Source organism: Hemicordylus capensis, chromosome 2 (assembly GCF_027244095.1).
Source record: "Hemicordylus capensis ecotype Gifberg chromosome 2, rHemCap1.1.pri, whole genome shotgun sequence".
Classification (NCBI taxonomy): domain Eukaryota; kingdom Metazoa; phylum Chordata; class Lepidosauria; order Squamata; family Cordylidae; genus Hemicordylus; species Hemicordylus capensis.
In genome coordinates, this window is record NC_069658.1 from 221,464,142 (window position 1) to 221,489,587 (window position 25,446).

The 25,446-nt window shown below is 44.2% G+C and overlaps 2 protein-coding genes across 3 annotated transcripts; one reads left to right on the forward strand and one right to left on the reverse strand.

Annotated features, from left to right (window-relative positions):
- Positions 1–1,281: 1,281 nt before the first annotated feature.
- RBFA (ribosome binding factor A) lies at positions 1,282–22,276 on the reverse strand. Its single transcript, XM_053293610.1, is given in 8 exon segments — positions 1,282–2,765; positions 2,767–3,136; positions 4,457–4,530; positions 5,537–5,621; positions 6,821–6,933; positions 18,104–18,280; positions 20,403–20,445; positions 21,930–22,276. Coding segments are annotated over 8 exon segments (1,149 nt in total). The 5' UTR covers positions 22,178–22,276; the 3' UTR covers positions 1,282–2,726.
- Positions 8,992–17,863, forward strand: LOC128344105 (uncharacterized). Of its 2 annotated transcripts, none has more exons than XM_053293607.1 (2): positions 8,992–13,548; positions 17,465–17,863. In XM_053293607.1, the coding sequence occupies exon 1, from the start codon at positions 8,992–8,994 to the stop codon at positions 11,494–11,496; it is 2,505 nt and encodes an 834-aa protein (XP_053149582.1). In that variant the 3' UTR covers positions 11,497–13,548; positions 17,465–17,863. The 2 variants fall into 2 exon arrangements, with proteins under 2 accessions (XP_053149582.1, XP_053149583.1); XM_053293608.1 differs by having other exon boundaries at positions 8,992–12,634; positions 13,368–17,863.
- Positions 22,277–25,446: the final 3,170 nt, after the last annotated feature.

The following is a 25,446-nucleotide window of genomic DNA, read 5'->3' on the forward strand; positions in this document are numbered from 1 at the left end:
CAGGTCAGCTCAGCGAGCGCTTGCTGCAGCTGCCTGCCCAGGTGGCCGCCAAATTAATACTGCAGGCTGTGGAGGCAGCAAGCTCTGTTCAACGGCTCCAGCTGGTCTGGTGTCCTTTTTCTTTTGAGAGGTTTGTAGCCAAGTTAGTAGTAGGGCTTGCCAACTGATTGCGGGATGGCTGGGCCGGGGGGAGAACATAAACACCCGCTCGATTTTCTTTTATGTGTTGTATTGCTCTCGGGCCGAGCGGAAGAGCCAGCTAGTTCCCCTTCAGATTTTTATTTCTTATGGAGCACCTTTAGAACGGGGCGCTTTTTGCCTGAACCATCCAAAAAGTGCTGAGCTCCTCCCCCAAATATTACCCAAACTGCTGGGCTCCTGCTGTCCCAGCCACCCCCCAAGGCAGCTGTCCTTCGACTGCCCAGGCGAGGGGGAGCGCACGCATGCAGGCGGGCAGCGTCTCTCCGCCAAGGGAACCAGCCAGCCGGTCTGTCCTCAAGGGAGTTCAAGGAGAAGCCAGGGAAGGAGAGGGGGGAAAGCTGAAAGCTGGATTGTTTGGGTGTTGCTTGCCGCTGGGACCATTTTCTGAATTGTGCTGCTCGCCGAAGGTTGGTTTGGTCTCGTGAAGTCTGTTTATATATTTGCCTGTCACTTGCCCCCAAGTGTTCCTTTTTGTTTGGGCTGGCTTGGAGTTGGCGGGAAAGCTGTTGTGCGCACGTGGATTATTGTTTTGTTTTCATGAAGTCTGCAAAGTTTGGGGAGTGCGCTTCACGAGAGGTGGACGGGGAGATCGAGAACAGGAAGGAAAAAGAAGAGCCATTTTCCAGCCTCAGTCAGGTTGTGAGTTGCACGGAGTGGGGTGCAGCTCAGGAGTACTAAACAAACACCAGGAGAGTAGCAGCTTCAGAAGCATGATGGAGATGCTGGCGGTGCTTCCTTTTGGCAGCCCAGCCTTAGTTGTAGAAACCGGCCCTGCCTTGGAGGAAGGGAAAGCTTACAAGCAAAGTTTTGTGTGCATGAGTTTCCCCCTCTGTTGCTCATACCAACTTCAGCATGTTGTAGGGAAGGGATTTAAATGAGGTACTATACACACACTGCGGGGGGGGGGGGATTTTGTGGTTCATCCAACATCCTGTGAGGGATCCTATATACAATTTGCCCTACTCAATAAAAAGCCTGTTTCTTTTCAGACCACTCTGTTTCAGGAACAATGCTCCGAGAATTAGGAAACACTTAAAACCACATTAAACATTGTGGAAGAATTTAGGAGAAAATATTACAGAAGTTTGATAAAGCTGTAATGCACTGAATTAGAAATGTACAATAACAGTTTTTGGTTGTTGTTTTTTCAAAGAGCACTGAGGTTGTACAACAAATAAGAAACTGGCAATATTCCACCCCAAGTATGGACAGAAAATTGCATCTATTGACATATCTTGAAACTGGACCCCTGCTAACTGAACACTTGTCCTACACTTCCTACAAAAGCGTTTGAGGGTATTCCATTCCCCTACCCCACTTGCAACAATTGTGTACGTTAGAAAAAGCTGACAGTAAAACTTGTCCAGAGTCACTTGGGAGTTTCATGGCTCCCAAGGAGTTCAGTCCAGGCCTCCCCAGCCTCAAGTCAAGACATTTTAGCCACTTTGACATACTAGCAATATGTCATACTAGCAACTATGCTAGCTCTCTATTTGTTCTGTGGACATGTAACGTTTTTAATATATTGGTTCTGTGGTATTTTGAATCCCTTTCCCAACACAGATTTGTGTCCTTTTCACTGCTGCAGCACACTTAATGGGTGCCACAGTCCTTAACATTCGGTGCTCATGGCCGCCAATGCATTTCCCCCCCAATCTCTTTGGGTGATGCTGCTGAGCTGCACTGCACTACACAGTCACCCACTGCAGAGACAAACAGGATCGCTTTACGAATCTCATGTTGTGCCAGTACTGGGGGCTCTCCACATAACCATAAGCTGTCCTGCCCCTATATACCAGGGCACAGAATCAAGCGAGGCTGCCAGTGACATAGGTAAGAGCTTTTTTGGTGGTGGCACCCAGCACATGGAACTCCTGCCACAGGAGGTTTACTCGGCTTCTTCATTGGCAAAGTTTTGTTGCAAACAAAAGCCTTTTAAAATTTATTTTAAACAAGTTTTTAAAGATAGTTCAAAATGGTGTCTGTAGTGTTGATTTGCCTTCTGGTTGTCTGCTGCTGATCTTAGTTATTTTTTAAAAAAAATGGTTTTAATGGTTTTGTTTTAATTGTAAAACAATTGAGTCATTTTGGAAGGGCGGTATAAAGATTGAATGAATGAATGAATGAATAATCCTTCCCCCTGCTATATGTAACAAACACAATTATAGCATTACTAACATCGGGGGGACGGACAAAGACGTTTTAATATAGCGTAAGAGCAACAGATGCTTCAGTTTAGCACCATTTAATTCTTCTTCATGTTAAAATTCTTTCTGTAAGTTAAAAACTTACAAAATCTATTCAGTTAATATTTCCAAATATCCCAAACCATGTTCTTTCTGGAAGATCAGGGATATGTCATGGGTCCCCTCACCCCCAACCTTCCTCCTGATGTGTGGGTCCCCTCCTCTCTTTCTTGGTATACAGAATTATAGTTTACCCGATTCAGATGTCACACAAAAATGAGGAAGGAGGGGGAAAGCCCAATGAGTCTGTGGAACATTCCACATCTACCAAATCGCAGTTTACTTGAGCTTATTCGTTTGCTTAAGTTTTGTGGTTCCTATCATCTACTTCCAGTTCATTTTCCATTTCCTGTAATTCAAATTCCACTTCATTTTCTTGTGAGGACGCAGCTGTATTGTCCCAGTAATCTTCACTGTATTTGTCCATTAAGTATTTCTGAGGTGTGATGTCATCATCAGACGGTTTCTTTGTTTTCTGCCATCTCATTTTCTTGTGCTTTCGTATCTCAGCCAGCTGTTCCTGCTGCCGCTCTGACAACCCAACTCCTTCTATTTCCTTGTCCTTTTTCATTTTTTTGTATTCAATGATTTGCTTATTTAACGCTTCATGATCAATCCCAAACATATTAGAGTAGATGGAAGAATCCTTAGTATCCAAATGTGTGGTATCTGTAGTGGATCCTGGTTCACTGCAAGAAAGAGACAAAGAAAGTAAAGAACTGTGGCACCAACAACATATTGGAGGCCTGACAAACAATATGTTTGTCATATGTCTGTGGAGTAACAGCAAGAGAGAGGGCATGTCCTCAACTCCTGCCTGTAGGCTTCTAGCAGTGTCTGGTGGGCCATTGTGTGAAACAGGATGCTGGACTAGATGGGACTTAGGCCTGACCCAGCATGGCTGTTCTTATGTTCTTAAAAGCAACCAAAAAGCATACTGGAAAAGCTGAGACACACACTATTATCACCACCATTTTAAATTAGGCTTTTTAGTAACTCCATACAGCATACTAACAGAAGAAAAGCCTAGCACTGCCCTCACAGGCCTTCAGTTTCCATCACCTCTTGCAAAAAAATTTCCAAGCCTGTTGCATAGCTCCTTCCTATGGCTAAATAAATACTTTTAGAATCCAGTCCAACCCGTCTCAGTGGAACTTTAAACTGGCTTAGGATTGTGGCTATAATCATTCTGTCCCAGTTTATCATGCTTTACAGTACAATGCATAAACTCAGTGGAAGTTTCACTAAGGAGTTCAAAAGGCAGCAATCAAAGCATCAAATACTATGGAATAAATACTGTGCTCTTGGCTTTTTTCTTGATTATCCTGGCTGCTAATGGGCTAACTAATGTTACATGCAAATGAGTATCAGACACCAGAGTTGATACTTTCCCCCTTCTTTTATAAAAAAACACAACCCAGGTTTGACTTGTATAAGTTGGGTGTGGAGAAGTCTGTGTCAGGGTGTGGGGGTCAACTCCTCCCCCAATGAGCATTTCTCTGCTTCAAATTGCTCCTCCTAAGCTTCTTTCTCCCCCTCAATGTTCCAAATGTGTTGGGGCAAAAGCAGCTAGGGAGAGGGGAATTTGAAGTGGATGGGGGAGTTAAACCTCACCCCCAGCAGTGATTCTTTGTCTTTAAACAAAAATGGGCTGTGTTACACACATTTGTGTAGCAACATGTAGTAATTAGCCCACAATATTTCAACATCACATTTTCAAATCTTAAAGGGCACAATGCCAGCCAAAGTTAATCGCTCTTGAGCCTAATAGATGAATGGAGAATTAAGCACATGCTTACAATTTCTCCCACTAAAATTAACTGAACTTAAAATGTATGTAACTCCGTTTGGAACTCCCTAAAAGCTTCATGAGGCCAAAAACACTAAAGAGCAACACACACAACCAAAACACTGGGTTTTCACAGTACCAAATTGATCAATGGCCACATGTTGCCCAGAAAAATGATCTGCACCCCACTTAGTTCTGTATTGTAACCTCTAGCACTTACTCGAAATGATTTTGAACCAATTCATTTTCTTCATTTTGAGGCCCAAAATCAAGAGTTTCAAATAACGCCTCAATCTGCAGAAAGTAAATAAAAATTTAGATCTCCAGAAATAAGGCCATTTTGAACACATAAAAACAAAACAAATTATACTTCACAGCTGCTTTGTGTGTGTACTTCCTTCAAATGTGAAATATTTATCAAAGCACCAACTGTATAAATCAATGGGGTTGAAAATACGTTCTGTGGTAGCATATTATTTTGGGGGGTCCTCACAATACCACACTCTTGGATAGCAAGCATCCTTCCTTGCACTCTCCCACAAAGAGATGAAAGCAAGATTTAATTAACATTCTTTCTTTGGGACCTAGAACAGAGGAACAGTAATAGGGCACATCAAAGTGGCCTTGACTTTTCTACTTTTTTAAATCTACCAATTCCTTTACACCCTCCCTTTTTTTGGAGAAACCTATGCAATTCATCTATATTTTGCAGTGGGCAATGGTGATTTCTTCTTCTGCTTTGAGGGCCACCCACATGGTGACTTAGGAGTCAAATGTGGTTCAATCTTCATTCTAATAAGTATAAACTTATATTTTTGTTCTTTAAAAAGAGAAGATTTTGGCCAGAATCAACATTTCCATCCCACGTGAGAGCAGAAAAGTACTACTGTGAATATATGTGAGGAAAGGGCTGATATTTCTTCCTGGAAGCAACCCACCATGGGATACTACTCCCCAAGACCCCAGAGAGGAATTTCAGATTGTGTGGGGGGCTGCTGTTGGGAAGGGAAGGAGCCGAAACACCCCTGTATGTGAGCAGACCACCCCACGTGTCAGTGGATTCCACTCTGTATATTCCTCCCAAGTCCTACCTAACAGACTTCAGCAGTACTTTTCCCTTTAGCACACAGCAATGATTGCATCCCAATGTGGCTTTCCCTAGGGGGTTTTTTGCTTGCAGCAAGAACTGGCTGGTCTCCATAGTGCTCCATTACTCTTAGTAATGTTTTTGCTTAGTGAACCGTTTCCCAACATTTGCTCACCATTTTAACAGATAATATTTATATACTTTCCTCCTTACCTCTCTTAGAGCAGCATCTTCTTTGTCTCTAACAAACACTATTATAGGAATAGTTTTTAGGACCTGACTGGAAATCAGGATGTGTCTTCAAAAAGAAAAAGAAAAACAATCTAACATTTAAAATCAGCTGCAATATTTGATTAAAAACGAGGGGCAGAAAAAAGCTTCACTTTATAAAATGGAGTAAATCATTACTATAGGTCAGGGTTTCTTAACCTTGGGCCCCCAAATTTTGTTAGACTACAACTCCCAGAATCCCCAGCCACAAAGGCCATGTCTGGGGATTCTGGGAGTTGTAGTCCAAAAACATCTGGGGGCCCAAGGTTAAGAAACCCTGCTACAGGTCAGTTCTGATTATATATCTAACTGGCACCTACCATGCAACGAAGAGGGAGAGTAAGCAAATCCCACTGCCCGTAATCACATGCGGGTGGTGGTCAGCCATCTGAACCATGCCTCACACTATTTAAATAGTGCTTGAATGCAGTATTTAAATCAGGTGCATGGGGCAGTTCAGGTTGTCTCTCCTCCACACATTATGTGAACTGGAATGGTGTGCTGGGAAGAGGGTCATGTGCTCCTCACTGCATGATGAACATGGAAGTCCAAACATATTGTCTGAATGACCTATACCTAAGTTGTTTGTTGGACAATATCCATGATGCATAAAATATGAAGTAAAGAAAGCAGCACAGGAAACAGGGCACTCCTTTCTGTTTATTTGAGCTGGTCCTTGCAGGCCCCAGCTAAGTCGGTACCAATGGAGAAAAAAGGGAAATGAGCAGGTGGACATACATGAAAGACGATGTACATCTCTTTGTCAATACATGATGTATTTGCATGCACACCTATTTGTGACTGTTATACAAGAGTGTGAATGTGGGAAAGGAAGCACTGCTCTGCACTAGGACATTATAGCCGAAGGCAGATACAGTCTTAGCTACAACCCTTTTAAAGTCAAATCAAATCTTTATTGTTACGGTCATTCGACCAGCAAAACACAAAGTACAAAAGCTTTACCTAAAAGCGAGCTTTACATAAAAGCGAACTTGGTCAAATAAAATAATAAACAGTTAAAACATAAAACAGAACCATAACACCCGAGTTCATCCATTACATAAAACAGAGGGCTCCATGCATTATAATAATCTAAAATTTAATTCAATCCAACCCCATATCTCGCTTCTCAACATTTCTTATCCAACATTTCTTATCCTATCCCTTTTAAAGTGGACACTGTGACCCCTAGGCAATAAAGTTCAACGGGTTACAATATGGTAGTACCTTATACGTGGAGCTCTCTTCCGTAGAACGCTATCAATATAATAATCTTGTTCTTTATTAACAGTAGACTTCCAATATATTCGACACACTGAAAAATCCGAGGTGAGGGATGCCTAAGGAGTTCAAAATACCAGGTATAAGTGTACATGGTGATAAAATCAAAGTTTGGAAGTGGGAATAATTTCATTATAAACAGGGATAAGTGAAGAGTATCTCTATGATCTGAGCAAAGCGATTCTCCCTCAGACGAGGATTGTATCCGAGGAACATGGGTTGTCGCCACCTACTGCTCCGAGACAGGGCCAATCAGAAAAGATCTTGATAGCAGGAGGGAGGGACATCCCCCTCGCCTCTTCAGTCTTAGCCCTGTCTTGCTCCAAGCAGGTGCTCTCCTTTTGCTTCGCTCCAGTTTTCACCTCTTCGTATTTTCTACTGCCTTCTGTTAGCTAGCAGTTTGGGGCATAAAGAGGGAAAAGACCTGTCCTAGCGCTCCGCTCGCGATCTCTCCTGCATTCGCGGCGGTGAGTTTTTAACCATGGAGGTTTCTGGCTCGCGCTGTGAGAGGGAGGCCTCTCCCTCCCTCTCTGAGGACTCCATCGCCCCGGCGGTGTGCCATGCTGAGTGGGCTGCGGCTACCTCACCCGCGCCCGTGACTCAGCCCCCCCAGCCGAAGAAGCCCAAAAAGCTCTCTAAGGAGAAGAAGGCGGCAGCGCGCGCGGCCAAGCGCGTCGCACCTCAATCGCCTGCGGGTGTTGGTCGAGGGCATGGGGTGTCTGGCGGGGGGACCCAGTCCCTCCCGCCGCTATTGGAGAGCGGCTCGGGGACTCAGGCGGAGGATCAGCCGGAACAGCAAGGCTCCCAGGTAGGGACTTCACGCTCGGGAGAGCCTGCCGCCAAGCGCGCCTGTCCCTCTCCTCCCTCTCTAGAACGGAGGTCTCCTGGTGCGCCTGAGGAGGAGATTCCTCCAAGTTTCGCTGCCCTCCTCCGGCGGGTTGTCGCGGAGGAGTTTGGCAAACTTGTCCCTGATCTCGCCCGCCAAATTCCCATCTCCGCCACTCCGGCATCCATTTTGAATCCCCAGGCGGCGGGAACAGTCGATTCGGCTGCCATTTCGGGGGAACAGACGGGAAATTCTCTCATTTTGCCGCCTCAGCCGTGCGCTCCTGGGTCTTTGCGGGCACCTTTGGGACCGCCTACCCTGTCGCCCTGTGCTCCTTCTCGCCCTTCTGGGCAAGGGGCTACTTCAGCAGCACCCGTCTTATTTCCAGAGGAAGAAGGGGAACAGCCTTCTGAGGACTCTGATTCAGGCAAGGAGGAGGGGGAGCTGTCTGGAGATGAAGGAGAGTTTTTGCCGCCTTCCCAGGCCCCCTATCGTTTGTTTAGTCAAACTGATTTCCCAGTTCTCCTTCATAAGGCCCGGAAGTCCCTCCGCTTGGAGGGGTTTGTTTCTCCACCACAGGAGGTGCCAGAAGGGGATCCGGCTGTGTTACCTTCGCTGAAGGCCCCGGAAGTGGCTGTCCCTTGTCCCCAGATATTTCTAGACATCATTCGAAGTGAATGGGACCGGCCCTTAGAAAGCAAGGGTCCTCCACCCGGGGTTAGGCGACTTTACACTATTCCCAAACCAGTTATGGATATGTTACAGGTCCCTCCGGTGGACAAGGAGGTCGCTGCTCTTGTAACTGGGGCAGTCCTTCCAAAGGACGGGGATGAGGTTCTTCGTAATGTGGAGGACAAGAAGTGTGATGCTGCATTACGCAGATCACATGAAGCCTCAGCCCTCGCTGTCAGGGCTTCGGTGGCCAATTCCATTTTTGCTTGAGCGTCTGTTTTATGGGTTAGGGACCTTCTTCCCATGGTTCCGCCGGAGCTCGTGGCCCTTCGCCAGGGTCTCAATAAGTTAGGCAAGGCTTCTGCCTTTATGGCTGACAGCTCCCTGGATGCCGTCCAGCTGTCTGCCCGGGCTATGGCTTCTGACATCACAGTCAGGAGACACTTATGGCTCAAAAACTGGAAAGTTGATCAGAAGTCGAGGAGCAATTTGGCCAATTCTTCCGTTAAAGAGGGTAAGCTTTTGGGGGAAGTATTGGAGCCAGTGCTAGTTGAGACTAAAGACAAGAAAAAGGCTATGTCCTCCTCCGTTCAGCGGCAGGAGCGCAGATCCTTCTCTAATGCTTCTTCTTCCTTTTCCTCCCACTCCTCAAGCAGCTTTGGGCAGAAGGGGTACCGGTCTAATTTTCGTGCCCGACAGAACAAGCAGGACAAGCCTTCTTGGTCCAGACCCCAGGGCTTCTCCAGAGACCAGCCTCAAGGGAAGTTCCAGCATTCAGGCCAGTATGCGAAGTCTGGGTTCAAATGCCCCTCTCCACAATGACTCCGTGCTGGAGCAGCAGGTGGGCGGCCGGCTGGCATTCTTTGCCCACCAGTGGACCCGGACGTCCACAGATGCCTGGGTTCAGCGCATAGTTTCCCAGGGATACAGCCTGGAGTTCCTATCCCGGCCCCCGGACCGGTTCCTCTCCTCTCCGCTATCCCGCAACATACGCAAGCAGGCCCTGATGCTCAAGGCAATTCGCCACCTGCTCGACATCAGGGCAATCGAGCTGGTCCCCCCAGAGGAGGCGGGACATGGAGTTTATTCTATACTATTTTTGGTTCCAAAAAAGACCACAGAATGGAGGGCCATTTTGGACTTAAAGTTTGTCAATTGCTTCCTCAAGGGGAGGCATTTTCGGATGGAAACCCTGAGGTCCATCCTCATGGCCCTCCAGGAAGGGGACTACTTGGCCTCCATAGACCTCAAGGAGGCCTACCTCCATGTTCCCATTCACCCTCTGGACAGGAGGTTTCTGCGGTTTGCGTATGCAGGGGTCCATTACCAGTACCGGGCGCTCCCCTTCGGTCTCTCGACTGCGCCGCGAGTGTTCACCAAGATTATGGTGGCACTCGTGGCGCACTTGAGGACCAGGGGGATACATCTTTACCCTTTTCTGGACGATCTTTTAATAAGGTCGCCATCTTGGGACAAAGGGCTTCTGGACATCAGGGAGACCCTAGCGGTCTTAGCCAGTCATGGGTTTCTAGTGAACCGCAAAAAGAGTTCCCTGGTCCCCAGCAATGTGATTCAACATTTGGGGACGATAATAGACGTCTCGGGGGACGGTCCATCTCACCGACGAAAGGAGACAAAAGTTGCTTGCCACTTGCTGCAAGCTGCGGGGTCAAACTCAGGCACAAATTCTGTATCTCTCCCACTTACAGGGCCTGATGGCTTCCACGATCGGGATTGTGCCCTGGGCGCGTTTTTATTCTCGTCCTCTACAGTGGCTCCTCCTACCCCTTCAGGAACTCATCACGAGCAGGTCGAGACTCAAGGTGTCCCTGACTTCTCGCGTTCATCTGTCCCTCAGGTGGTGGATGTCCCGGGCTCTCCGCAGGGGGGTGAGTTTCCTGCCGGTCGACCGGGTCATGGTGACGACCGACGCAAGTCTCTCAGGATGGGGAGGTCACTGCGGCCCTCAGGTGGCTCAGGGTCCGTGGTCAGACGTAGAGCGTTGCCAATCCATCAATTGGTTGGAGCTCCGGGCGATTCGGCTAGTCCTGGCTCGATTCCTTCCCGAGATTCGGGGTCGGCACGTGCTCGTGCGCACCGACAATGCCACCGCCAAGGCACATCTCAATCGTCAGGGGGAAACAAGGTCTTGGCCCTTAATGTGCGAAGCCGAGACTCTGTTGCACTGGGCAGAAAAGAACCTGGCCTCATTGGAGGCCGATCATATCAGTGGGGTGGACAACTCGGTGGCAGACTGGCTAAGCCGGTCTCAGCTGGATCAGGGGGAATGGATCCTGGACGATCGAGTGTTCAGGGAGATTGTCCTCCGGTTCGGGGTTCCCCTAGTCGACCTCTTTGCACTTCCAGTCAACTCCAAGGTGCCCAGATTTTTCTCCAGGTTTCCATCTCCGGGGGCAGAGGCGGTGGATGCTCTGATGTCCCCCTGGCCGCAGGGTCTGCTCTATGCTTTCCCACCCTTTGCGGTGTTATCCCGGACGGTGCGGAGGATCAGATACCAGAAAGCAGAAGTCATCCTTGTGGCTCCGCATTGGCCACGGCGGCCGTGGTTTTCGGACCTGGTCGCCCTCTCGATAGAACCCCCTCTACCTCTGGGAACTCGAGCGCATCTTCTCCACCAGGGTTCTGTCCTTCATCCAAACCCAGCGTGGCTCAATCTTCACGCTTGGAGATTGAGCGGGACTCTCTAGCGCGTTGTGGATACCCCGTTGCGGTCCAGGATACTATCTTGGCCTCGAGGCGGCCGTCCACGGCTCGTATATACCAGTCCACCTGGCAAGCCTATACTCAGTGGTGTCTCGCCTCTGGGGGGGACCCTCTGGCGCCTTCGGCAACGCAGGTCTTAGGCTTCTTGCAGATGGGTCTAGATAAGGGCCTCCGTCCCAACACTCTGCGTCGCCAGGTGTTCGCTATTTCGTCTGTGCTAGGGGTTCCAGGAGTCCCTTCCGTGGCTGCACATCCCCATGTACAGCGTTTCCTGAAGGGAGCAGCTGCCTTAAAGCCCCCTCCCATCCATCGTTTTCCCACGTGGGATCTCAATTTAGTTCTCGGGCCCTCTCAAAGGCACCATTCGAACCTTTGCGCGCTGTTCCTCTACGGATTCTAACCTTGAAAGTTTTGTTCTTGATAGCCATCACGTCAGCCCGTCGGGTCTCCGATTTGGGTGCCTTGTCTGTCAGGAAGGAGCTGTGCCTGGTTTTTCCTGACTATGTGATTCTTCGCACTGACCCCACTTACCTTCCCAAGGTGAACTCCATCTTTCACAGGGCGCAGGAGCAGATGCTCCCCTCCTTTTGTCCTAATCCTTCCTCCCCAAAGGAGAGGGAATGGCACAAATTGGACGTCCGTCATGCGATCCGTATTTACTTGAGGCGGACTAAATCTTTCAGGGTCTCCGAATCCTTTTTTGTGTCCTTTCGTGCCAGTTTTATGGGTAGGAAGGTCTCTGTCTCCTCCCTGGCACGCTGGATCTGCCAAACTATCCAGCTGGCCTACGCCGCGGCAGGAGAGACTGTGCCTGAGGGTATTACCGCTCACTCCACCCGGAGCGCAGCAGCCTCTGCGGCCTTGTCTACCTTGGACCCCTTAGCTGATATTTGTAGAGCTGCCACTTGGGCGTCCCTTTCTACCTTCGTTAATCACTATAAGATACACGATTGGGCCTCTGCAGATGCATCCTTTGGCCGACGTGTATTGCAGAGGGTGGTCCCTACTTAGGATCAGACCTTCTGGTGTGTGCCCTCCCGATTTGGGTTATAGCTTGGGTATGTCCCATGTTCCTCAGATACAATCCTCGTCTGAGGGAGAATGAATCGTTGGCACTTACCTGAATGGTCATTCTCCTCAGACGTATGGATTGTATCCGACCCACCCAATTGTGTGTCTGATCCTGTTCCCCTCTGATTGTCCTTCTTCTACTGTACCCTATATTACTGTGGGGTGGTGTTTTCCTCCTCTGTTCTGCGGTTTAATTGAGGGGGTGTTTCAGTGTTAGGCTTGGGCCAGGCATCCTTGTCAGTTGCTTCTTTGGGCACCTTGCCTTACTTTAGTTTTCTACAGTGTTTATTCTAGTTTGCCTTTTTTGGAGCTTCGAAGCGCTTTGTTAATGACTGAAGAGGCGAGGGGGTTGTCCCTCCCTCCTGCTATCAAGATCTTTTCTGATTGGCCCTGTCTCGGAGCAGTAGGTGGTGACAACCCATGTTCCTCGGATACAATCCATACGTCTGAGGAGAATGACCATTCAGGTAAGTGCCAACGATTCATTTTACCACAGATTTCAAGTATTCAATGCAGAGATGGAAAGAGAAAAAGTGGCACACATTTAGGATATGATCTCAAGCACATCTGAGTAAGAGTGAGTCCCACTGTAATTCAAGGGAGCTCTCATACAATAGATGCAATTCAGGGAATTTTAAGCCTGCCTTGGTTCCACCAATACCAATGGAAACTAAACTCTTAGCTGTGCTTTTAAGTGCCTTTGATTTCAGTGCAAGCTAGGTAAACCAAATGTTTTGGCTAAGGGCATTAAGAAACAAGAAAGCAACTTTAAAAAAAATTAAATTGTGGAATAGTTACAAATATCTGATATTAAACACTATTTCCCTTCAATCCAAGAGCAACCAATCCAATGTTCCTAATTTTGAGATTTTAAACAGGGAAAAAATCAAACTATACTTAGAGCAAACCAAAACAAGATTAAAACCCTCTATAGACTAAAACCCTTCTCTGTAGCTGCTCCTGGCCTGTGGAATGCACTCCCGGAAGATATCTGTAGCTTGGGCTTGTTGTTGGCCTTCAAGAGAGCCCTAAAAAACTAACTTCTTTGGCTTGGCCTTCCAAGGTATTCTAAATTGCTCTTAAGTCTTTTAAACTACTTTTGAATGGCTTTGAGTTGTTTTACATTTGATGTGTTATTCTTTTGAGCAGTTTGTTTTAAGTTGTGGTGTTTTTGTTTTTTACTTCTTGTGCACCGCCCAGAGCATTTGGATGGGACTGTATAAAAATGAAATACATACATACATAAATAGCTACAAGCAGCAAGCATCAAATTAAGAACTGAACACAACACAATCAATTAAGAGGTTCACCCTACCACCAGCTCTGCCAGACAAGAGCAAATACATTCTGGTCAACTAGAAGCAAAATTTGTGGTCCAAAGGTAGGCATATCATTACTTTGAATGTCAGGATCTATACCTGAAAGCACAACTTATATAAACACAGATTCAGCAGCTCAGAGGGTGCAGAACTGAAGTCAAATGTTATAAGCAAAAATACTTTTAAGGCAAAATGGGATTTACTTCTAAGCAAGTAGAGATGAGAGCCAGCACAATATAGTGGTTAGAGTGTTGGACTAGGACCAGTGAGACCCAAGTTCAAATCCCCATTCATCCATGAAACTCACTGGGTGACTCTGGGTCAGTCACTTCTCTCTCAGCTAGCTTATCTCAGAGAGTTGTTGTGAGGATTAATATAAACCATGTACACCACTCTGGGCTCGTCAGAGGAAAAGCGGGATACAAGTGTAAAAATAAATGAATAAAGTACATAGGACTTGCGCTTCATGTTCCAAATTTCCACACACAAACTCAACTAGAAATAGATGGGCTTTCCCAAGGATAGATGCAAGGGAAATCAGGAGCCATTTGTAGAGATCCTTCTCCCACCCACAAAGAAGTTTCAAAAAGCAGGACTGTGCTTTTTGGTCAATGTGGCAGGACACACATACTATGCAGTCTCTGCTCTCTTGAGTTTCATATTAACTTGGCATAGATGTGTTCTATTAATGAACCTAAGGTTGGTATGGGCTCATGTGCTCCCCCTGCTCTCTCATGCATGAGAGGAGAGCAAAAGCATTCACTTCCATTTTAAAACAAATTGCAGTTCCATGTTTCATATGAACTGGAGGAGGAATTGTAACTTGTTAACTAAGTACAGATAATTAACCACGGTTTGATCCTGGTTTGGATATCCTAAACAACAGTTCCTCAGATTCATACTTAATACAGAATCAGAGTTTTGTTTTAAAAAGTCAAAACAAAATTGCTTGACTCTCCTCTCCGGTGCAAGGAGGAGAGTAAAACAGGGCATCATGGCTCCTTCAGGTTCATTCACACAGCATTAATCCATGGTTTAGTGTTACATCTGAACAAGGCCAATATACAACAGAAATACATGATCATGAATTTCTGGAACCATTTTAAACACATTTTCTCACTTGATTCCTTTTGCACTAAAGCACAAAAGACTAAGTACCGTAATTTGAAGTAGTAGTAATTTGAATTAGAAGCTTTCTTCAATGGAAAATAAGGTCCTTAACTTAGGACTATCTTTTGTTCTGTTGTCCTTTCATGATGAATTCAAATTAGAAGTGGACTTATTTAAACTTGAGAGACTTATCAAATTACGGATTATGTTTGGAGACACCCAGGAATCTGATCCAGATAGATTTAGACCTAAATCCCATTTTGTTCCTTATATTGAACATCCCGCTGTTACGGTTTTTATGAATGAAGTTAAAAAAGATCTACACAAATTGGAAAAGCAATATAAACAAAAAAAATTTAAACATGGCAATTTAACAAGGGAAGAATGGGAGGCCATCAAGGCCTTGTCTAATGATGATAATATAGTTATCAAACCTGCAGATAAAGGTGGGGCTTTGGTTATTCAGGATCGGGAAAAGTATGATCTAGAAATTAATACCCAATTAGCGGATCGGAATACATATGTCCCTATTGATTATGATCCTACTTTGAAAGTTCAAAAACTCATTAAAATTGTGGTCCAGGAAGCCCTTATGATGGGTGTGATTTCTGAAAAATTGGCTGACTTTTTGGTCAATAAATATCCTAGAGTTCCGATTTTTTACACCCTCCCCAAGATTCACAAGAACTTACTTCATCCACCTGGCTGACCTATAGTTTCTGGTTCTAACTCTGTTTTTGAACCTATATCGTCGTACATTGAATATTTTTTGAAACCTTCGGTTCTTCAAACACAAACATATATTAAAGACACTCGGGATTTCATTACTAAGGCAGAAGGTATGCTGGTTCCTAAGAATTCTATATTAGTCACCTTGGATGTGAATTCATTATATACCAATATACCTTTAGAGGAGGCACGTTTGGTCATTCAAGAAGTTTTGGACAATAGATTAGATCGGGATCCCCCTTCCTATTTTCTAATGGAATTTGTTGATATTATTTTTGAACATAGTTATTTTCATTTTAAATCCCAATTTTATTTACAAATAAAGGGTATAGCTATGGGAAACAAAATTGCCCCTAATTTAGCTAATTTGTTTATGTCAAATTTGGAGGATAACATCATATTAAATCCACTCTCCAATCCGTTTTTTGAAGAAATCTTTTTCTTTAAAAGATATATGGATGATATTTTCTTGATTTTTAGAAATGTGGATAAATTTCAGAGATTTGATGAATGGCTAAATACCATACACCCTACTATTAAATTCACTAGTCAAGTACATCATAGTACCATCCCTTTTCTTGACACTAGGGTGAATATTAGTGAGTCAAATAGAGTTTTCTTTACATTATACACTAAACCTACAGATAGAAATTTTTTTTACATTATTCTTCTTTTCATCCTTTTCAATGAAAAAATTCTTTACCATATAGCCAATTTTTGCGGCTCAAAAGAAATTCTTCACATTCCAGAGATTTTGAAGTAGCAGCTGAGAAACTGAGTTCTCAATTAAGGGAAAGGGGCTACCCCATTCATGTTATACATAAAGCCAGACGTAGGACACAGACCTACGATAGATCATCTTTATTGAGGGCAGTTTCACATAATGATAGGAAACAATCACGAATCACATGGTCGATGCAATATTCCTCTTTGAGCTATACAATTAAAAATATCATCAGGCGACATTGGAGATTGGTATCAGACTTACCAGGCTGTACTAACTTCCCACTAATAGCCTTTAGTAAAAGTTTCAGTTTTAAAGACTTTTTGGTTAGAGCAGATCATCCAACTCGGAAGGAAGAAGTGGAACCTAAAGGCTTTTTAAAATGTGGTCATTATGTAGCATGCCCTATGGCATTGCAAACTACTGAATATAAGGATGACCATGGTAAAAAATACAGATTGGACTTTTTTGCCAATTGTTCCACTAAGAACATTGTATATATAATACAATGTCCATGTTCCTTGAGATATGTAGGTATGTCAACTAGAACAGTTCGATCTCGGATTTTAGAACATCGCTCTCGCATCAGGAACCATAACTTGGAGTGCCCTATGGTGGATCACTTTATGCAGGCAGGACATTCATTTAATGATTTTCAATTTTTTGTTATTTATAAATATAAACCAAAAGAATTTTCCTATGTCAATATTAAAACTGTCGTCCTACAGAAGGAGGCATTTTTTGTACATCAGCTTTGGACCTTAGAACCTCTGGGCCTTAATCATATGAATGATTTTTCCAGTTATTTATAGTTATAAAGATACCATCTTATTTTGGGCCCCCTCCTTTTGGAGATTTATATGTGGATTGCTAACTATTGGGGTTTGATTTAACTATATACTTCATTGGTGGTGTTCTCCTTTAAATAACAAGAAATTTAGGTCTCTCTTTGTTAACAGAATGTATTTTACCACATTGATATAGCTTTGTTATACTTTTAATTGAATTATACTTTGGTTCCACATTATAAATTGTTTAATAGAGTACCTAAATGGGATCTAATGTTTCGTAGCTTTCTTTGAGAAGCTAATATACTCATTACCTTTTACACACGCATCAAAAATAATTGGTGGTTAGACAAAATTAGATAATGAAGCACAATCCCCGTTTTGATTAAAGGGGAGTAAAAACACCTGGCAGACGCTGTAAGATATATAAAGGTATTGTCAGCACCATAAATCTAGTACTAATTGGTATCCAGTAGGACTTCTGAATTCAGAAACCACTGGGTAGTGCAGTGTCACTATTGGAAGAAAATAAATGTGAGTAAGTACTATATGATTTGTTCTACCCCTTAAGTTAATATAACTTGTTAAAAGTACTTTGTATTGATGTATGTGTTGTTATACATTCAGCTTTCTCCTAATGAAGTCCTGCCTTAGCAGGAGGAAACAGGGCTACATTACCTAGGATACCTGTTGGGCTACCACCCTTTGGACAAGATATATCCAGGGTATATATTTTCCAGACAAGACAAATTCATCTAAGGAGTATATCTATACAAGGAGCTGGTCAGGATCCAAGTTTTGGAAGAAGTATGAGCTACATTTGGAGCCACAGCTTGAATATTTAACCAGCATATCCTTTTGGAAGTACCTTTTACCTTTCATTATCAGGACAGTGGACAGATTCACTTTCCATTCTTCTTTTCTGGATTTTTTTTGTTTATTTCTTCCATTGTTGCTTCATTGTATGTATGTACATTATTCTCTTTTCATGTATACTATGTGTGTAAATAGATTCATACACGGTTACTTTACTATTCAGTACTTGTTTTTGGTTCTTTGATCCGTGTATCCTCATCTTTTGCATTGCAGTACAGAAATGTACCAAATAAATACATAAATAATAAATATTGCGGTTCTCACAGGCAAACAGAGCTTTAGAAAATCTGTGAGATTTGCTTGCAAAATTGGGATGTGAGAGTTTTAATAATTTTCTGTCTCATAGTTTATCTAAGATGTCCTTGCTGGATGGATACCGGTTGTACTTGCCTTAGAGAGTTCCACATTGAGGTCATAAACTTCCTGGCCAGCTTCACAAGTACTTAGCACATCTCTCACAGCTTTAAAGAACAGGCTATTTAGAGTCCTTTTACGGATGCTGTCTTCTTTGTTCACCTTTGGTGGAGCAAGATTTAATGCACTGCCCAAGTTTGATGGCTTGCACACCTTTAAAAACAAACAGATTGCTTAGGAACCCATGTTTTACAGCAGGCATGGCCATATAATTCAGTACCCAGTCCGGTTCTCAACAGCACCACCCCACACACACACTGGCCCTACTCCTTTAACAACCTGACACATAATAATTAAGCAGATGAAGCACAGATATAAGTGGCGAGAATAACTTTAAGGACAGATTCTACAAATCTTGTTACTAGCTTCCGAGTTTTCCATGAACTGCAGAGGTTATGAGAGAAGAAATACACTGCTTCTGCATTCTGCAAAAAGCCTGCTAAAAATGACACAATCTTTTCCACCTCAGTCCTCCGGCATAGTGTTCCTAGCTTTTAAGTAGCAAATGCTCCCTCCCTAAACTTCTGAAAAAATTAAGAAATACCTCAATTTCCCAGTGAATTTTATATTTAGAGTAATGTGTGCCAAACACTTTTATTTGTTCAGACTTTTACCCCTTAGGGGATGCTTCTCTCCTTCCGACTGCTCTGTTTTGTTTATCACTTTTTTAGTGTTTTAATGGTTTTAATTTATTTTAATATTTTCATGTGACTTTATGGAATTATATTAATTTTTGTAAACCGCCTTGGGATTAGTTTTATGAAAGGTAGTATATAAATCAAACAATACATAAATAAAATATGTTGGAAGAAGTGCTGATTATATAGGGCTATGATAACACAGATGTCCAATCAAGCTGGGAAAATGTGTGGCGTCCCATGGGGAAAGCACAGGGAAGAACTACCTTTCCCAGGTGTCCCCACACACCTTCCTTGCCTTCCATTAGGAGCCTCCTGGTGGCCCTATGTGCCTTCCCAGAGTCCTATCTGGAGCCTCTGATTCTAGTGAAAAGCACCCCCTGCACCTCCAGTGCCAGAAATAGCAAGTACTTCATGGAACTAGGCAGAGCACTGGGGTGGTGCATTTCTGTCGGAGTCAGAGATTCTGACACACAACACAGGCCTAGTAAGAATGTTAGCTTCCCACCTCAAAGTTAAGCCATATGTAAAGGCCTTCATGGATTCCCTCAACACAGCAGGAGATTATAGGACGGGTTTAGGAGGCAAGGCTGCTAGGCAGAGTATAAATGTATTAAATTAAATTAAATTAGCTGATCTGGTGCAGAACATCTGCACCCCTAGGTTGCCGCCGCCGCTTTCTCCCCCACCCCACTCGCCCCTGCTTTTTTGCCTGCCTGCCACCACCATCTTCGCCCCCTGCCCTTCCGTCCGCAGCCGCCTTCTTCTTACCCACCCACCACCCCCATCTTCTTCTTTTGTGCCACCCTGCCTGCCTCCACCACCATTTTCTGGCTGCCCACTGGCCAGCCAGCTACCGGTCACAGCCGCTTGGCCACCCGCCTGCTGCAGCCACTCGGCTGCTCGCCTGCCACCCGGTCGCAGCTGCCCAACCGTCACCACTGTAGCTGCTAGTTTCTTCCCTCTAACCCGTCCCGTGGCTATCTGGCAGCTCTCCGAACTCTCGCGAGAGCTGCCACACATGGGATTAACCACAGGTATATCTTGGAGAATTAAATATATAGATAGATTATAAGATTTGAATATGAACATACACATGTGCAAAAAGGTTTATTTGAAAATGTGTCTGTTGCTCTTTTGTAATAATTTTAATAAGCATTCCATACCTCCCCCTCACCTCCGAAAAAGGGCTTTACAGCTGGAAACACATTGGCATGTCAAATATTCATTTGAGTCAATCAATCTTCTATGTAACTTCTGGAATCTTCTGTCTAACAGTGCTTAGCATTTGCTCCCCCCGCCCCCCCATGTCAATTGCGAAGGAAAATGTAAAGAACAAAAAGTAAAAGGTATCTGGTGTGAATGTGAATGGTGTGAATGTTTTACTTTTTCCGTAACTCAACTATCAAATTTAGTACATATGCCAAATGAAAAAGATTATCAAGATAGCACAAGTGCTACTATTCTATGAATTTACTGAAGTGTGTGTGTGTGTGTGTGTGTGTGTGTGTGATTAAATAGGGCTACATTCTTTGGTGCAATCTGTGATGAACTTCATGCATACTTCAAAGATCAGCAAGAGCTTGCTCACAGAACCAGAGGCTGCCTTTTCCATTTAAAAGTATCTCTGTTCTTACCAAGTGAGAACCCAAGGTAGGGCTTTCATACCAAAACTTCTTCCTTTTGAAAAAAATAAATATATATATATATATCAATCTCGTGCATTTAACAGCAGCAATAATATACCAAACATCACATACATGTATTCTTTTAGCCTTAAAAGCCATCTTCTGAAGGAGAAAGATGAGGTTACTATCCTAAATAAATAAAAACACATGAATAGCATAGTACTAATGTCTCATTGAAGCCACAGCCATTTTGCATGCTTTATTATTTTGGCATTAATCCCTATATTAGATGGATAATACATCTCAGCTACTTGAAATACTGTTCTACATTCATGACACTGCCTACAGATGTACATATCAGGCAGTATAAAATATGATAGATAAATAAATAAATGCACATGAACTTGTGCGCATTTCCCTGTACGCTGTTTCTTCGTGACCATCAGTGTCAATCAGGTCACAGTCTCCTATCTGCCTAGGCTGGTGTAGTGCAATGGCAAAGTGTGTCCCTCCCTGGTTCAAATCTTACCTCAGCTATAACTCTAGTTACCTTAGGTAAGCCACTATTCTTTCCACCCTTATCTACAATATGTGGATTGTGATACTGGTCTGACTGCTGAATGGCTTACTAAGATAATAAATAAGAAGCCAATTGGCTAAAGCACTATATAAATGCTAAGTGTCAGAACATTCAAACAATTAAGTATCATGAAATGAAACTGGCCGACCTCCATTTTTCACTTTATTTTAAAACATTTACTCCATTTTTACTTTATTTCAAAACATCTCTGTCCCACCCTTCTTGCCACAGGCAACCCATGGCAGCTTTCCTTCGCTTCCACATCTTACATTCATTTCCTGCAACCTACAATGACATGTGCTCTGATGAGATCTGGCATTCCCATCTCCTTCAGCAAAATAAATTCCCAAGAATTCGAGACAGATACTTGATTCCAAAATTACTTATTTTGTCTTTGTTAAAAAAAATAGCAAGATAGAAAGAAGCTTTAGGTAAAATAGAGGATTTAGATCCAACCAAGTGGTGATGATGAGCCAGTAATAGTTTCCTGTGTCAGACGGTTACAGGTTATTCAAAGCGACTCACAATATAAAACCAACACAAACACAGTTGCTCGCAGACTGATCGGCCGAAAAAGCGAACTGTTCGTAGAAACTGGTTTATAAGCCTTCTAGATAGCAAAAGCAACAGCGTCCTAGGGTACCTTCAAGACTAACACTTTTATGATAATATAAGCATTCGTGAGCTGGAAGCTCCTCATTAAATGCATCTAAGTAGTGGCTTCTTGTATTCTGCGCAGCCTAGCACTCAGTTGCTGTGCTTAGTCGGGCAGGCGGGCTTTAAGCATGCACGCCTCCATCCTGTTTGTAAAGACGTTTGATTCACATGACCTGGGTTTGCATCTTTCATGACATTCCAGAAAAAAGTAAAGCGTTTTACAAACCTAATCTGACCCCTTTCCACCCATATACATGGAGCCAAGCCTGTCTCCACACGCGTTAAGGCAGCCCACTCACTTGTGTTTAAAGACTAGCTTCCTTAGGAGGTTCCGGGAACCGCAGAGGAGGGCAGAGCAGTGCAGAGCTCGGCATTGGGGGTACTTCCGCAGAAACAGGCCTCCATCAGCGCAGCTGAAAGCAGAACTCTGCCACCAGCAAGCTGAGCCCAATGCTGCTGTTCCGTGTGGCAGGATCGCTCGGCTTCTGGCGACTGCTGCATCAGTGGCACTGATTACAGCTGCAGATCCATTTCGAAGGCTCCACATTGGAGCAAAGAATGCAGAACACGCAAAAGTTCCCGAGCGCTGCCTGCTACCCGAGCCCAAACAGCCCTTGCACAAAGATAATAAAGGGATCTGTGTCCCTCCCCCACAGTGCAGTGATTGGAGGAGAAGCATGAGGCCGTTTGATGAAATCCTCCTTGGTTGGTCACTGCCTTCTGCCACTCAAGAGTACTCTCCCTCCGAAACCACTCCCATCAGACCTCTCTCTTTAGATTTAAAGAAACACAAGCTAAAAGCATTGAGTGTTTAAACGTTTGTATTTTTCTCAAGCTCCCCCCTGCTAAAAACCCATGAAAAATACACTAAACAACATGATTTTAGCCACTATTGAATCCTGGGTTAAACGCCACCAATGTGAACTTCACAGGTGCCCGATTTCATAACGGTATGCCCATCTGTTCCAGAATTATAGGAACATAGGAAACTGCCATATACTGAGTCAGATCATTGGTCGATCTAGCTCAGTATTGTCTTCACAGACTGACAGCGGCTTCTCCAAGATTGCAGGCAGGAATCTCTCTCAGCCCTATGCTTTGGTAGTTTGTTGGTTCAATAAAAAAATCTTGTCCTATAAAATAAATAAATAAATAAAAATCTTGTCCTATCTTGGAGAAGCCAGGGAGGGAAATTGAAACCTTCTGCTCTTCCCAGAGCGGCTTCACCCCCCACCCCCCAGGGGAATATCTTGCAGTACTCACACATCAGGTCTCCCCAATGGGAATATCTTGCAGTACTCACACATCAAGTCTCACATTCATATGCAACCAGGGCAGACCCTGCTTAGCTACAGGGACAAGTCATGTTTGCTACCACAAGACCAGCTCTCCTCTCACTTGTTATAAATTATAAAGGGAAGGGGGCAAAAGGGGCACGCTTTTATCCCTTTTAATGAAGGCAAAAGGCGGATTCCTCCACATGGGTGTTGAATAATGGTCCAAGGAGGGTCTTCAGATCAGGGGCGTAGCAAGCCCTAAAGGGGCCCGAGTTCAAGAATTGAAGATGGCCCCCTCCCCGCCTTTTTTTTGGGGGGGGGTGGCTACATATAAAGAGAGAGAGGGAAAAGAAGCTTTAGCCTCCTCCTGCTATAGTGGAAAGAGGCAGCAAGCATCTGTCTGACAGGTAATATGGGTAGCCAGGCACTAGCAAAGAACAAGAACATTCTAAAAGGCAAACACAACTTTAATTATAATAAATAACAAATAATACAAGTTCTTATTTGTAATAATACAAATAAGACAATTCAGCATCAGGGGGCAGGATTGTCGGGCTATTTGGGGAAGAAACAGGACTCAGATTAAGGCATCACAATGTTGATATTGCTAAAATTTACCATTAGCATTTTTGATGAGTGTGTCATTCTTGTTTATTATTTTTACATTTTATATCCCGCTCTTCCTCCAAGGAGCAAAGAGCGGTGTACTACATACTTGAGTTTCTCCTCACAACAACCCTGTGAAGTAGGTTAGGCTGAGAGAGGAGTGACTGGCCCAGAGTCACCCAGCAAGTCTCATGGCTGAATGGGGATTTGAACTCGGGTCTCCCCAGTCCTGTTCCAGCACTCTAACCACTACACCACGCTGGCTCTCTTGTTGCCTTACATGCAAGTCACACACCTGCAATTCTATCCACACTTTGCCCTGCTTCCCACAAAAACCTGAAGAGGTGACAAGCTGTGTCTGAGCTACAGTGGCAGCCCAGAAGTGTTTTGCTGCCTGCAGCAGAGCACAAAATAGCACCCCTTCCTCTCCCCACATTTTGTCCTCTTAAAATCTCATCTCCCTTTCCCCAGATCTCTCCCCCCTTTTTTCCTTATCTAGTAGGAAGGTAAGTAGAAAACAACCTTGTTGTCTTTTCATTTGCCTCTGGGGAGGGTGCTCGGTGAGCAGCTATGTATGTGGCCATTGTCCTAAAGCAGCCTGCTTCACTCTGCTTTATGGTGGGGCCAGCCCTGCTGGACTGCAGCATTTCAGAATGAGGTGGATGCTCATATGATTGAATGCTCTTCTGCACAAACAAATCCTTTCATACAGAGGTCTGGGAGAAAGGTTCCGGCTTCGCCTTTCGCAGGGGCTTAGGTCAGGGACATGGTGAGTCCAGGGGCAGGGGCGTAGCAAGGTTGGAGTGGGCCCAGAGACAAGATTTTAAAATGGACCCCCCCCCACCCCACCATCACTGAAGCTCAGCTCATGAAGTAAAGAAATCTTAAATGAGGCTGAATAGTGGTAACAAAAAACACAGTAAAATGTATATGTAATATAGATACCCCCTATGTGCCACAATAGAACATCATTCTGATTTTATTTTTTTTAAGTTTTTGTTAATTGTGGACGATGCAGGTCATTTAATGGTACTAGAGAAAGACATGCTCTTCTGGTAGCTCCAGGTCTTAAGACTCACATCAGTTTCGGAGGATGAATACAACTGAAGGAAGCCCGGGTGGGTGTACAGCTGGGGGAGTCAGTCATGTGACTTGCCTCTGGGGGGCCCCCAAGGCAGTGGACCCCCAGACAAAACTGTCTCCCCTTGCCCTATTATAGTTACGCCCCTGAAATGGGGGATAAGAGAGTTAATATAAAAGTTAAATAGCAGTGGAGCCAAAATACATCCCTGTCTGAGCCCCCGATTGTTGGTATTTCCTTGGTGAGGTGTCCCGGAGCGCTGCAACGCACCCTTACACAAGAGTTTTTGTATAATTTGAATATCAAAAGAAGTAAACTGTGGTCTACTGATGATCTCAATAGCTTACACCAAAGTTTTTCTCTGGGGATAAAAACTGCATATGAAGTAAGACACGTTACAGCCAGAACTCCTGTCTTTGTTGCTACCTTTTATGTTTTCACCATTCCCAGTCACAGGCTCAAGTGACACATGCACACCAGGGATATACTGCAACATCCTACTGAGGTCCATACGTGTATATTTTATTTTGACTCCAGCTAGGAATCTTCTACCTGAGAGAATGAAATGTCACACCACAGCTGGGGTGCTGAACGCACAGACTCGGTTAATTTTATTCCACAGCAAGCCAATTAATTATTAATGCACAACATTTCAAACAGTTACACTGAAGTCTCATCTGTGAAACACACAGAGACGCTCTCACTCACACACCCTATAGTATCCTGAAATGTTACCAAACTGTAGTTATCAATAAACAAGATTATACTAGCCTTACCAACTGCATCACACAGAGTTGAGAGCCTTGTTGTCATGGAGATGGTTTTCTTAACTCAGGCAGTAATATGGACATC

Coding starts and splice junctions, on each gene's coding strand:
- LOC128344105 (XM_053293607.1), top strand. CDS start 8,992: ATGCTTCTTCTTCCTTTTCCTCCCACTCCTCAAGCAGCTTTGGGCAGA.